At 36.7% G+C, this 14,847-nt stretch overlaps 2 protein-coding genes across 5 annotated transcripts in view; one reads left to right on the top strand and one right to left on the bottom strand.

The window, feature by feature from the left end:
• Positions 1–2,708: 2,708 nt before the first annotated feature.
• LOC112463365 (G-protein coupled receptor Mth2-like) lies at positions 2,709–11,701 on the top strand. 2 transcript variants are annotated; one of them, XM_025029743.1, is made up of 10 exons: positions 2,709–2,943; positions 3,069–4,191; positions 5,337–5,687; positions 6,015–6,315; positions 6,484–6,712; positions 7,346–7,566; positions 7,654–7,732; positions 9,028–9,209; positions 9,968–10,151; positions 10,749–11,701. In XM_025029743.1, exons 2-10 carry the CDS (start codon positions 3,922–3,924, stop codon positions 11,086–11,088), a joined length of 2,157 nt encoding a protein of 718 aa, XP_024885511.1. In that variant the 5' UTR covers positions 2,709–2,943; positions 3,069–3,921; the 3' UTR covers positions 11,089–11,701. The 2 variants fall into 2 exon arrangements, with proteins under 2 accessions (XP_024885511.1, XP_024885510.1); XM_025029742.1 differs by having other exon boundaries at positions 2,709–4,191.
• A 474-nt stretch (positions 11,702–12,175) lies between these two features.
• Positions 12,176–14,847, bottom strand: part of LOC112463366 (sodium/hydrogen exchanger 9B2) — a 34,910-nt gene continuing 32,238 nt past the window's right edge. For all 3 annotated transcript variants that reach the window (XM_025029746.1, XM_025029747.1, XM_025029745.1), the window contains one exon: positions 12,176–14,136. In XM_025029746.1, the coding sequence (XP_024885514.1) occupies positions 13,609–14,136 (528 nt within the window). In that variant the 3' untranslated portion in view covers positions 12,176–13,608. The remainder of the gene's footprint in view (positions 14,137–14,847) is intronic.

The following is a 14,847-nucleotide window of genomic DNA, read 5'->3' as shown; positions in this document are numbered from 1 at the left end:
GATACAACTAAGTAATTAATATCATTTTCCTTGCCTCTACCACAGGTGTATTAAAAAAAATATAAAATATACGTCTTTATTTCAACTATACGCCAAGAAAGGACTTGGTTTACAATTCTTACTTAAAACACACATCCATCCACACATCATCCATCTTTCTTCTTTACATACCCGCCGCGATACATTGTTATTTACAACCGCTCTAAAGCTGTTTCCATTACTGTCCCTACTCACGCTCCTTCCTAACTTATCTCTTTCTTTTTTTTCTTTTCCTTTATCCTATATTTTTTATAGGATTCCTCTCTCCTTTTCCATAATCTATTTAACACCTTTCCCTTTTCTATTCTAAATTTATCATCGCATATGTTCATTAATATTTCTTTGTTATTCCTACCTAGATTCTCAAACCACATACTTGTGATATTGCACTCGCTTATATAATGCTCTAAGTCTTGCAGAATCTACACTTTGTATCTTCTTCGTCCAGCCAATATTTATTTGTGTCCTCTAAATTGCTGCACCTTAATTACTATTAAAAAAATATATATATGTATATATATATATATATATATATATATATATATATATAATTTAAACGTAGCATATACAATCTGAGAAAATTATTAAAATTCAAGAAGTCTTCTATAGGATTTCTATAATTAAAATATAGTGGTAAGCATTTTAATTGTATTTGTATTTAAAAGATTCACATCACGTTGAGTTCGCCTGTTATTTTCTTTGCGTTGTCATTAAGTCTGTTCTCGTTACTTGAACCTCTTCCACAGTTCATCTTTTCTCTTTTTCTCTCCAACGTGAAAAGAAAAAGATAAAATATGAATCGTGCAAGAAGTTCAGGTAAAAAGAACAGGCCTATGTACCCCCGCAGGCTTAGGGTAATATTTCATTTGCCGTATGACAAATTTTTTAAACATATTGATTGGCTATAAGATAGAGGATTTCTAGAAACTCGAGAACTTCTCTATTTTGTAGCCAATTAACGTACTTAAAAAATTTGTCGTACGACATATGAAATATCAGCCTTACTCTCCGTCTATTGATCAATATTCATAATCCGTACTTGTTTCAAGATCGTCTTAGGTAATGTCTTAAGATGCTAATACGGCTCTGTGATTGGTTCATAACATCTTAAGATTATACTAAAAACGGTCTTAAATATAAGCTTCGACTAAAATAATCATTCCCCATGTTAGATATTATTCTTAACGGCGTATATTTTGATGATGCTTAAATTGTTATGGATAAAAAAAACTCATGTGACAATAAGATGATGTATTCTATGACAGTGCTGCGTTTAATAAAAAAAGCAGCTTTTACTAAATGCTTTGTGATTGTTTAATATGATTCAGATAATTGCTGGAATTAAATACCTGTTATTTTGTTGTGAATGGATAGAAGGGAGATTAATTACATCGCTTTTTATGTATCAGACAAAACGTTAATAATTCTGTCTATGTTAACGAAATACAACAATACAGCAGATATTATCTGATAAGTTATAATATATCGTTGAATAAATTAAAAGTTGGAGTTTGATCGACAACAGAAAAGCTATATCAATTTCTTAAACTTTTTACTAGAAATTCGGCATTCGGCCAGACCTTTGCTATAAATTATTTTTATTAAAAAGTAAAAATTAAAATTATAGCTAGAATAATTCTTATTGTGTGGAATTATATAAATATATTATGCTTGAAATATCAGGAATCAGAGATTCAAGAGATTTTACATTTTTTCTTAGCTGCCTTTACTTTAAGTCTTCTAATTAACAGTAATAATTAATTTAATTCTTTATGAAATGTTAGAATAAATTAGGATAAATTTTTATATGATAGTAAATTTTTTTCTGTTTTAAGAACAACAGAAACATTAAAAACTTAATTATATATCGATATTTTATTTAGAAGAAGATATATTGGAAAAATAATTTGTTTTTCAATTAAATTTAAACAATTTTGTGTCTTCTAAATTTCTTCTTTCTATTTGACATTTTGTCTTTATAATTGTTTCCATTTATTGTTACAAATTTTTTAATGTTAAGTACGGTATATTTTAGACATACTGGAGTAACGTTATCATTTATTTATTACATCCACGAGAAAGAAACAATAGTTCGTCGTTAAAAGCATCTTAAAAATAATAACAGTTATCAAAAATGTCACAAATATTTCACGGCGGAACATAAAATAGAAACATTTTGTCGAGACAACGTCGAAGGAATCTCAGGAAATCTCTCAAGCTATATAATGGTCCAAGATCTTTCCGAGGGCACGCTAAGTAGACAGACGACAAGTGGAAACTCGAGGAATCTGAGGAATCCTTAAAAAAAATAAATAAATAGTAGTAGTAGTAGTAGGGTACCGTAAAGGAAAAAAGAAATGAAAAATGGAGGGAGACTCTATATGTGTAAGTGAGTAAATGAACGAGATGACCAAAAAGAGAAGGAATGAAAAAAGAGAGAGAGAGAGAGAGAGAGTATAGAACAAGAAGAAGAGGCGCGAATAAAAGAGGAAGAGAGACCGCTCGTGGAAGTGGTATTATCTTCTTCACGCGGGCGTTTCTCGGTGCATCCGGTGTTATGTCTAAACGTTACAGCTGAAGCGTCTCTCTTCTCGCTTTTTCGCGTTGATCTGTTCGGCCGCGTCGCGCCGAACAGCGCGTGTGAACGGCAGTTTCAGCCGCGCGTTCGCGTTCGCCGCACGCTGCCTCGCGAGAAACGATGCGAGATGCGAATGCCGAAGGATAATCACGTTAAGATAGCGACGTACCTTATTCGAACAGGATCTCGCAATGCTGTAAAATTGATCGAACGGGAGTGTCCTTGATTATTTGCAGTGACAACACGATAATTTGATCGAGCGCACGGATGAGGAAGTGCACGAGCGATTCTTCGTTTAACTTCACTCGTGAAAGACAAAATGATCGGTGAATAAAGAGAGAATCGGACGAGCGAGATTGCAACTTTTTAATTAAGTGCAAATAAGTGATTTGATTAAGAACTGCTCGTTTTTTTACTGCGATACGTTAAATAGATTCTTTTTTATATGCAGATTTTCCGCAGATTAATGAAATAAGTGGATTTAAGAAGAGACATATACATACACGAAGATTCGACTGATAAAAGTGTTATAATTTATAAACACTGACGATCTCTTCATTTTAAAGAAATAAATAAATCTTGAAGAAATAAATAAACCTTGATTTTAAAAATTTAATAATTACGTGCAATTATAATTTGATCGACATTGTATAAACTTACTTAAAACAGTAACAGTGTAAATTCCTACACAGGCTGATTCACAAACAGAAGGGTAATAATTCAAGCTGTCATTAAATGGATAGCAACTATTTCCGTTCTTCCCGTGTGTTTAATAGCATTCATATGGACGCCAACTGTCCGAACTTGAATCAGCTGGCGTAAACGCAACTTAAGACAAAGGAAAGTCGAGATACAAGTCGAACGAAGAAGTGGAAACAAGTGCAAGCAAGTATTTATTTAATTGTGTCGTGAAACTTTCAAACCTTCATAAGACGGATTTAATCACTTAAAGGAACTGGTTTAAATACGATTTAAAATAATCTGAGAGCAGAAGGGAAAGTCTTTCCAAGAAGAGGTTCTTTCTGAAGAAGGGAAAAGAAAACCGACGATCGCACGTGTTAATCGGCGACACGTGAATTCTATTTTTACAGAAACTGAAATAAAATATACAGAGAAAAAAAAGAGACGCGAGTATAAAATAAAAATAGAGCCGCAGCTTTGAAATATATAGCTGCAAGGTGACGGAAGTGACGAATCGAGGAGTAGCAATTTGGAACGTAACGTAGAGCGATGTCCGGAGAAGGGATAATAATAAGGAGAGATCGTTTGCGTTGGATAAACGAGTAATTATATTTTACGTCACAATGTCCACGACAAAGTTAGTTTTGCTCGGTCTAGTGTTATCCTCGACAGGAGTGTCGTCGGAATCGCACCTGGCGAAATGTTGCCCGCCAGGAGAGATCTTCTCGGGCTATTCCACCGTAGAGTGCGTTTCAAAACCGAGAAACGTGATAGAGCTTTACGTTCACCAATGGAACACCACCGTGAAGCACCAAGGAATTCCTCAGTGCGACGAACCCGAAGATCTTGTGACAACGTCGTTCGGCGATCTCGATTCCAACAATTTCTTAGAGGTAAATTGAGTGATGATTGAATTAATCTTCTTTATCTATAACCGCGATGTCTTGGTACTTGACGAGATAGAAGACGTCTTCGATGAGGAAATAGAAAGAGAAGCGCTTTCTAATAGGATGATTTCTAATAAAAATGTATGACAGAAAACTCGATAAAGCAAAAGATACAATTTTTTCAGTAAAGTAACGCTTCATTTTGTTAAATTTTGTATTAATATTTTTTATTTTTACTTTTAAGATAAAAGACCACGATATTTTGACGCTTGACGAGGTAGAAGTCAAGTGTCTTCAATAAAAAGATAGAAAGAAAAATGTGTTTCTCTAATAAGAATATAAAATAAAAACTTATTATAACATACATAAAACAGAAAATACAATTTCTCTTTCAATAAAGTAATACTTCTCATTTGTCTTTAATTCTTCTTTGATCTCCTTCATTTTTATCGTTAAGATAAAAGACCGCGATATCTTGGTACTTAACGAGAAAATTGCCAGAGTCTTCAATAAAGGATCGAGTAAAAAGAAAAACACTACGTTTCTAGTAGAATGTATAACAAAAATTTATGATAGAGCAGAAAATACGGTCTTTTATAATTAAATAGTACTTTTTATCTAATTATGTAAATTAATTATGTAAATTGTACTAATTCCTTTTGTTTCGCTAATTCTTAATCTTTACCAACCACTCCCTCAAATATTAACCACTCCTTTAATTTGCGCGAGTATATTTGGGTGCGTCGCATTTTTTCTCAAAGCTGTAATAATGTAATGAAAATTATAACAGTAAATAAATATAAGTAGAAATACATTTACGTAAATTTTTATTTGTTTGAGAAAGTAGAAGAAATTTAAATAATAAAAAGATTTCGTGTTAAACGTTCAGTTTTCTTCAAAAATAGATAGGAAAATGATCAAAAGCTTCCTTGATTCACGTATCCAATTACATCGTTTAGAATTTAGAAAAAATAACATACTTCCACACTTTAGAGTTTCGCTCAATGGTATTTTTATGATAGCTATTTTCGCCGCGTGATACAATCGGAGTATACTGTCCCAATTATATAATTGATTATGTCAAGTGGCAAGTTGTACAGCGTCGTTAAAAAAAATAGCCCCTGTTTATCAGTTTGATAAACTTTTTGTAGGTGCCGGCTTGCCTCGAGATACTTCACGACCAAGTAAATGGAGAGAGCACCGTAATAGTCGTTCATTGTCGGTCGAACAAAGATCGACGGGTGAAAGCGATTAACGCATCCTTTCCGCAGCTCGCATACGTCAGAAAATGTTGCCCTCGCGATACGATATTCGACAGCCGCACGAAAGCATGCGTGTCTCGATTAAGTGAATCAGAGAGTCTCGTAGCGTTTTTGAGAAATGGGTCGGATGACGCAGATCTTGTGACGATAGCTACCGAAGGTCCGCCCACGTGCAAAGGGCCGATCGTTGACTATGAGATTGACGAAAACGATGTCTTCTTGCGGAACGGTACATATACGGTGAGCAAGGCAAAATTGAAACTTCTAAGATGATTTCTTACGGTTACACATCCTTACATCCATGAATTATTATTTCGAGTATCTAATTTAAATTTGTCAAACAAGTAAACAATGAATAATTATAAAATAAGCGAAACTAAGATTAATTTTTAATTTTTGTGATTATAAATATCTATTAAAGCATAATTCACTGGAAATTAATTAATTGTCTTCTTTTCATAGATTTGACAATAATTAATTATAAAATAATTTACAAAAGCAATACTTTAGTTACCTTCTGGACGGGGTGAATTAAAACAACGTCAGATGAATCGAATTACTCGACAGGTGATGGTTCCAACGTTCAAGAATAGCTTCGTCAAAGAGGAACTTTCGGTTACCGAGGATAACGCTTGCCTCGACATGACGCCGGATTCTGAATCGGATCGAACATTGGTAGCGCGTGTCTGCAGAGACCCGGAATTCTGTGATGGGAACGCCTGTATTAGAAAGTGCTGCGCCGAAAACGAGTTTTTTTACGCCCAGGGATGTAATAAACTCGCTGTACCCGGCGAACCGACCGAGTTTCACGTGGCCCTCGCAAATGCTGTTAGTCAAACGAAATCGTCCGCCTTCGACACGACCAGAGGTTCTTCTTAATGAGATATTTTAACGCTCCTTATTGCTTTCTAAGAAAAAACTTTAATCTTTTATTTAAAATCCATTGATAAATGAATAACAATTGCAACAAGTTGTCGACGGCAATCCTATATGCACGGAGAAACGGAGTTAATAAGTTTCCCCTTTAATTGCTTAGACTACGGAGTCTTGATTGGGAAGCCGTGTAAATATGGCATGTACCCCACGGATCCAAGAGAAGAAGAATGGTTGCTGACGTCAGAGGGACACGTTTTTGTCGAAGATTATGCGTTCTACGACCAGAACAACTATTGCATGGACATCTTTTACAACAAATCGGAATTCGATCACAACTTCCACTTATTCATATGTTTCGACAGTCCAGCACTAAAGGAGGTCTCAGTAAGGTACATTATTTCTATTTTTCTTAAATTGTAAAATATATTACTCGATAACTGTATAATAATTACATTCATGTATCTTTGCTAGCTTCTAATCAGCTTCACTTTTAACCATGTTATCTTGGTACTTTTAACCGAACAAAGATATCGCGTTGAATATTGCCGAAACGCTTTGTAATATCGCGAAAGTTTTTTCAGAAAAATACAAGTTTGTGTTTGAGTTTCTAGGAATTAAAGTAGCGAACGCGTTGCATTGGATTTCTATTGATGTACCCGTGCTAGAGCATCTCTGTATGCATTCAGGCTCTCATCTCTCCCACCGCAAATTCTGTCAAATTTGGCGAAACTCGGCAGGCTTGATTTGTTTAAACTTCGCGAAGTCAAACAAACGTGGCATACCGGCGCTCACCGCACAATAGACGATGCCCGATATTCGGGAGGGTTGTAAACAATGTAAAACATTTCGCCTGGTATAACGCGGCGCAAAGGGAAGCGTTTATCAATGTCTATGAAATTGATGAAAATAACGTCGGGACGGGGTCAATCTTACGAGCGTCGGATAAAAGTGTCGCGCATCGTGTACAACACCTTCTGCGAAATATGAAAGGTGAAATGCATTTCTCGCTGCGGCGCTGACAGGTTCCGGATGAACACCGCCCTGCAGATCACCAGCTGCGCCTTCCTGCTGATGACCCTGCTGGTGTACGTGTGCCTGCCGAGTCTGCAGAATCTTCACGGGAAAACGCTCATGTGCCACGTGAGCAGCCTCCTTCTGGCCTTCACCTGCTTGCCCATCATCACTTGGATCACGCCCGGTGACGAGACCGAGGAACGAAGTACGACGACGTGCAAAGCCTTAGGTTTGTTACGTATACGCGAACGTGCTTAGGAAATCTTCGTATACGAACGACGTTAAAAAAACGAAACAAAAAAACGTGTTTTTCCAGCTTACACCGCGCTTTTTTCTTTTCTATCGGCGTTTTCCTGGCTTAACGTCATGTGCTTCGACATATGGTGGACCTTTGGGTAAGTCATACGCGATCGGATCAAGTGAGACAGTCGAGGACATTGGGTAAATGCGGCGCAATAATTTTCCCGGGCAGAAAATCGATAGTCGTCTCTCTTTGATGATTACTCAATGAATTTGTCGATCCTTTTTGATAATCTTATGAGGTTTGCCATCGCGCAAAATAGCATTTTCTCATTCATCCGATGATTATCTCGACTTTATCTCAATTGTCTCAATTGACCTTCCATAGAATGTTTCACCGACATGTCTCGTGTCGTTCTCATTAACCCTCCGATCATTGTAAGCGTTCCTATACGCCTCTCCATGAATTCATTGTGTTCTACGTACATCGGCACGTAAAAGAAATATACACTGCCAAACATTAAACACTGAAATGACTCAACGCGTTTTATATAGCGCCGATACTAATATACATAACACGCGGGAAAGTTCAGTTTACGGGCAGTTTAAATCGAGGAATCTGTAACTTCCAGAAAAAGAAATTACTTTTTATTGAATATTTTTAATTCGCGGTTTTTTTAGCAGATTAACGTTGTAATATCGAGGAAGCCTCAACGAAGTACAAGTATCAACATAATATCTTGAGAAAATAAATCACATCGAGAACAAATCCCCGCGAATTTTTATTAAAGAAAGAAATAACTTCGGGACATATTGTGCCCTATCCAAGAGCGACCTGACGATTGCTCGATCGGAACTGGACGTATCTCGTCTGTCGTTTCTCGCCGGTTACGAACGTTTGTGTGTTCAAGGCGCTATTCTAGCTGGGCGGGATTTGTAAATATACGGAGAAAATAGATTCCCACACATCGCGTGGCGACGATGCTCATTGCCCGGCGCGGTATGTCTTAATGCTGGCTAACTTGGCGTTCTTTCAATCGGGAATTTCCACGAGTCCGCTCCTTACGTATTTTTTTTCACGACGTTCATTCCCCGCGGATCGAAAAGTAAATCATGTGATATTCATGCGGCATTCACGGAATTTTACAGCTGGCCCCCAAATTGACTTCCTCGAATTAAAAACAAATTTATCTTGATGAATCGGATTGTCTGTCTCGATTCTTTTTAACGTTTAAGTGTCACTCGCGTGTGTCTCATCGTCAATTTTAATTTTCCTCGTTCGTCTTTCGATTAATATTAAAAGCACACTTGGAATGGATATTGGAATTTTATAGATTAACATGTTCTCCGATGTACATCGCTGATCACGTCACTTTCAACAATATGCGTCGCAATTTGTCAATTCTCGATCTTAATAAATAAGGTAACGATAGTTTATCTTCTCCCGCAGAGTTTTGCGCGGCAGTACGTTTACGAAGGCCGCCGAGCATAGGAAAAGATTTCTGTTATATTGTTTATATGCGTGGGGCCTCTCCTTCCTGGTGTCAATCCTCGCCATCGTTGCCGACAGCACGGATATCCTGCCGGACTATCTGCAGCCCAATATTGGCAATAGTGGCTGTTGGTTTACACGTGAGTCACTTACAACCCGATAACTGTTGTCTGAGATGATGTAATGCAAATTTGTCAACGCTAATTACGGAATTCTTGGAAGGATTATCGACTTCTCGGATAATGAAAGACTTGGCGGAGCCGTTGGTTATTTCTCCGTGCCTCCTTGCTATTATAATTTATACATTGGAAATAGATGAAGTTGAGAATTGGTACAAGATGAATTGCAGTCAGAAAATTCATTTGGCATTCAAAGTTGACCGTATTGAGGAGAAGGCAAACGTAAAGTTTTCTTTCTATCGTCGTGCCGCAATTATCCGATAATTAAAAACTTTCTCGAGCAACCGTATTGATCGTGCTAGAGCAAATTCAAGCATCATTGCTCCTCGATATATAAAATGCAATTAAACTAACTGCCCGCGTAATAAGTATCATTTAATATCGTCAGTAATTGCCCTCGATAACGGTCAAATAAGAAAAATTCTCAACAAACAGTCTTTACGATTCAAAGTGAAAGTAAAGTCACTGGAGCCTAAGACTATTACTGAATTACATTTTTTAATTCAGTCTCTTATATCTGTACAATAAATCTGTACAATAAAGCGCGTAAAATTGGTTTTAAAAGTATTAATAAAACAAATTAATTAAATGATACAAATTCGGGGAAAAACAACACTTTCATTTTTACGTTACAATTTTCTGCGCGTATAGCGTGACATATTTTAAATATTTCAATTAAATGTTTTTTTTTTTTTTAATATTTGAATCAAATGTTACAGAAAGACGGAATTCGTACGGAGAATTAACTTTCTTCATTGGACCGGTGACGATTATGTTGATATCCAACGTGATATTTTTTATTCTCACGTCTACGCATTGTAATAAGGTGAAAGCGGAAATAAAAAGGGTAACTACGGACCCCATGGATCCCAGAAACAAGCGATTTCGTTCCGACAGGAGAAGGTGAGTGTTTACGCGTCAGCTCAGCAAAAACAAGGATTTTTTTTCGTTTTTCGATTTTCTTTTCGTTTTCAGAGATAATTTTAAACGAAAAAAGATACTTTGGCAATAAACTTGCGGTTGGCGCGCGTAAATTTCGAGCCAGCGCGTCATTTTGGAATTTTCGACGTCGATTTTATCGCCTTCGTTGGAGCGTCCTTCCTCGAAATCATTCAACCTACGCAAACACGTGAAAATCACTTTCTATTTAAAACTGAAACGAGAAATGCGATAATAAAATCGTGCGTATTCATGAGCGCGTTTAGTTTATGTATGGACTTCGGTTAAAGGAGTCGGTTAGTTAGCCGCGGCTATACTTTTTAAATACGATCAATATAGCTCGGTCCAGTTACATACTAACGATAAGAACTTCATCTCTACTAATTTCCAATGAATTTTTTTGTGTTTTTTTTTTGTATCAGCAAATTCAAGGAATTAGAAATATAGCTAGGATTTCTCTCAAACTTGATCACTGCTTTATCTGTATTCTTCATTAATATTTTTATGTTAAATTCTGTTTTACGAAAAAAAAAAAGGATTTTATCTATAACTTTCCGATAGATTTGTCATGAACGTCAAACTGTTCATCGTCATGGGGATGTCCTGGATTTGCGAGGTGGTATCGTTCTTCCTGATAAAATATGTAGACTACGAGCAGTGGCATCACGTGTTCTTCTACACGAGCGACGTCTTCAATTGCCTTCAAGGTCTGCTGATTTTCATTCTCTTCGTCTTGAAGAGTCGCGTGTATCAAGCGCTTCGCAGACGATTGGGATTGAATGCGAACCCAAAGAAACCGACGTGCAACGCGACCACGACTTTGCACGATCCTTATAGAGTCAGGAAAAGCGCGAGTAGCAGTACGTTAACGACTACGTTCGCAATTAATTCGACGCCATAAGGTAAAAATTGAGGCTATTTAGAATGAATAACTTATGTCTTTCTCTTTGCATATATTCTCGCGTGTTATTCGAGTCACGTCCAATTTGTGATTATCTTATACTCCTGTCAGCTAGAATAAATAAAAATCTTCCTGTCCTGTCCAATATTTTATTAAGTAAACTGTATTCAATAGTTAGCATATTTTATATAATAAAGTAATTAATAACGTAATAACGAGATACGTAATAACCTTTGCTCATCGTTATGAATTATATTTCAAACAAGATTAATTTGCTACTCTGGCATGATTTTATTATTCTCTTGATAACGGGTGGGTTGACAACTGACAGGAAGAATAATTGTATTTAATTGGACGATTTAGCGGCACGCAAATACGGATATGAATAGAGCTTGATGTAGAACGCACGATAGTATAAAGCTTCCTTTCATATTAGTCCGTATTTCGGTAGTGGACCTATTCATGATTATTGCCATTCTTGGCTCTCAGAAATATCTGCTAAGAAGTTCTGAAAATGATAAGGTTCTATATCGCCGAACTTTTACGAATGTTACATTTATCTTGCACCAATTACGCCAGAAAATGTCACTAAAGATACCAAAGGTTAGATTAACTTTAATCGCCACAAATTATGAATATCTTTGCATGTTACTACACGCGTATGACGCATAAGTTAGGCATGACTTTACGATAGGTAAAGTTGAAAAACGTATGTATATAAAGTGACTAAAGTGTTATTGTTTAAACATTGAATGGTTCCTGATGTACTTTTGCGCTTGTATATTTATGTTAAGAAAATACTTTGATACGAATGCAGGAGATTTGTTGATTTACATAATGCATTTTAAGAGATATTCTTCAGACCGAGCTGCTTTTATAAACTTAATAATAGACAAATCAAACAACATTATAAATTATTAAAACGTTAAATTTTTCTTCTCAGAAATTTTAAAACACGTTTCAATATCTTCTCGAGTGTGAATATTACAATAATGCATTTTATCTGCCGCACCTGCTGTTATGGCAATTAATTATTTTTCTCGATAACAATCGATAGGAATCAAATAAATATTAAAAACTCCACAGATAGCAAAATCTGCTTTTATTTTAAATGTATATTCAAATGAAGTTTAAAATGATTTCTTGCAACAACATATCAACAATATATATCTGTTTACACTATGTAGGATGCGTCGAGAATGTATCCAGGACGTATTCTTAGACGCGCGCTTCCGTCGAGAATAAACTCTCACACTACAAGACTTCAACTCGCTTTTCTCCTTTCACTGAAAAAACTTCTCAAAAAAGATTAATTGTAAGATATTACGTGGCATAACTTTGTAGCCGACGATTCTAATGCCAGACTCATGCGATTCACTTCTTTCCGACATAAACGCACGCTTAAAATCATAAAGTCCGTCATACGGCCAATACCTATAAATCAATCACTCATAGAGCTTCCAAAATCACTTAATATTGTATTAGCAAACCAGCGCACAATCGAGTCTCTCGTTGGTACATATTACAAAAATGTCTTCGTGTGTCACATGGTAACCTGTCGTTTAAACGAACGATTTGCTTCCGCAAGGAATAAACATAAATTACCCGTAAAAGTTAATGTTGAATAACAAGTGAATCAATAAAACTGCTACGTGTTATCGATAAAATTATTACTAGCACATAGATACCTCCCCCGTAGCACAGTCTCTCTTCTTGTTTAAAAACACCATCAGGGTCAATATCGGCAAGGAATTCATTAAAACAACATACGTAAGTGTAATAAAAGACATTCGCAGCGTCTTGCTAATAGATTCCGTGCTTAAAAATAGAGTGATCAAGAAAAGAAATTGATATTATTATAATTATGATTATGTATAATAAGATATACAATTATAATTATAATAAAAATAATTATAACAATTATAAATTCGTCAACAAGTTGCACGCGCGCGCGTGTAGTATAATAAGTTCCAAGATCACGGCATCCATGAAATTCTCAATTTATCGACTTACGGATTCCCAAATCCTATAAGAACATAAAATCCTTAAATAAACGCAATCCTTCAATTTTGCATTATTGTACGGATATGCAAGATGCAGCCAATCGTCGATCGTCCTCTCATTTCATACGAAAAATTGTTGCATGGGTTAGGATCATCGCTTAAAAGTTCGATCGCTTCTTCATTTAAAGTATAACGATATCGACGATTTAACGTTCAGGTTGAATAAAATCTCCTCTCCGCGCATAACTCAGGATAAAAGTTCCAGCTACGACATCGCTGAGATATCGCTATTATTACTTCATTTTCAACCATTAGCTATAGATATAAGTCAGCTAACATTAAATCAAGTTGATAATATCTCACCAGTGATCGGATAGACATTAAGCCTATGATCGTTAAGTCGTGTTTCGGATAGCTAAAATAAGGCACGTTTAGGCACTCTCAGGACGCCGAGGAATGAGGGCGGACTCCTACTAACTTGGCTCTGAATAGTCTGAATGCGAATTAAATGCGACTGTCAGGGCTTCCTCTCGTTCGCGGTCTCCTCGAGGTCCGGGTCCTCATTGATGATCGAGATGTCGCGCATCGACGGTCTGCGCGTCTTCCAAGCTTCCGGCGGGGTGACCGGCGCGGTGGTCTTCGTCAGCAGCTTCGGTCCTGAGAGCGAGATGATGATGGCACCCGCCGGCGCGGTCAGAAGTACCGAGAGCACGCACATCATCAGCACCGTCTCGGCGTACTCGACCTGCTGCTGATCGTTCTTGTCGACCTCGTCGAGGGTGACGGGCCCCAGGGCCGCCTGCACAGTCGCCTTAGCCATCCAGGATAGAGCGATGAACACCTTCTCCTTGAGATTGAGCTTGGAACCAATCCCGACCAGTACCGTCGCTCCGATACGGATGACGATACCGGCAACCAAACAGCCTAGTCCGAGGTAGACGGTTTTTCCTTCGAGCTCGTTGATCTTGATCTGCGTGCCGGTAACGCCGAACAAGATCGGCTCAAATATCATCCAGAAGATCTCGAAAGATGTGGCCACTGGATTCTGCAAAAAAAAAAAAAAAAAAAAAAAAAAGACACATGTACACGGCTACGATCACACGGGCTTAGTGGACGTACAAATTTTATTGCAAATTCACATTGATTGAATCTGAATTCCATTTGTTAGAATTTTCTATAAATAAGCCAATTATACTGTTTTATTTATTTTCTTTATATTTAAATTCCGGAAGAGTGATATTCAATGAATGAAATAAAAGGACAATAACAGCGGCAATTTAATTCGATTTGCCGAGATGCGCAACGATAGATGTTAAAACGCCGCGAATACAATGACATTTTCCACAAATTTTCCTCTAAAGGAGAGCCGATTCGGTATTCGGCGATGATATCTCGCATTGTCCATGCGCTCTCGATATCGGGATATGGAAATCTTCCAGCGTTGCATGGAAATGCAGAATATCCAGAGTTCACGTGGTGTGCAAGCTCGTATTTACCGCTATTGTTTACACGAGCCTGTGGTGCGTAGGAAATCTCGTCGATATTGATTTATTTAATTTAATTCCATGCAATTTCCGGATAATGCATGTGGTATGCCCCGCAGATACAAGAAAATTATAAGTAACACAAATGTTTTTTTACATAACTTTTCGTATACAGCGTTAAGTAAATAATATTAAAATTTAATTAGAGATAATATTTAATTAATTAATTAATTAATTATTAAATTTTGGGTTCTTAAAAAACAATTTAGTTT

Source organism: Temnothorax curvispinosus, unplaced genomic scaffold (genome assembly GCF_003070985.1).
Source record: "Temnothorax curvispinosus isolate PA1 unplaced genomic scaffold, ASM307098v1 QBEX01013138.1, whole genome shotgun sequence".
Taxonomy (NCBI): domain Eukaryota; kingdom Metazoa; phylum Arthropoda; class Insecta; order Hymenoptera; family Formicidae; genus Temnothorax; species Temnothorax curvispinosus.
This window is presented reverse-complemented; position numbering and strand designations above follow the sequence as displayed.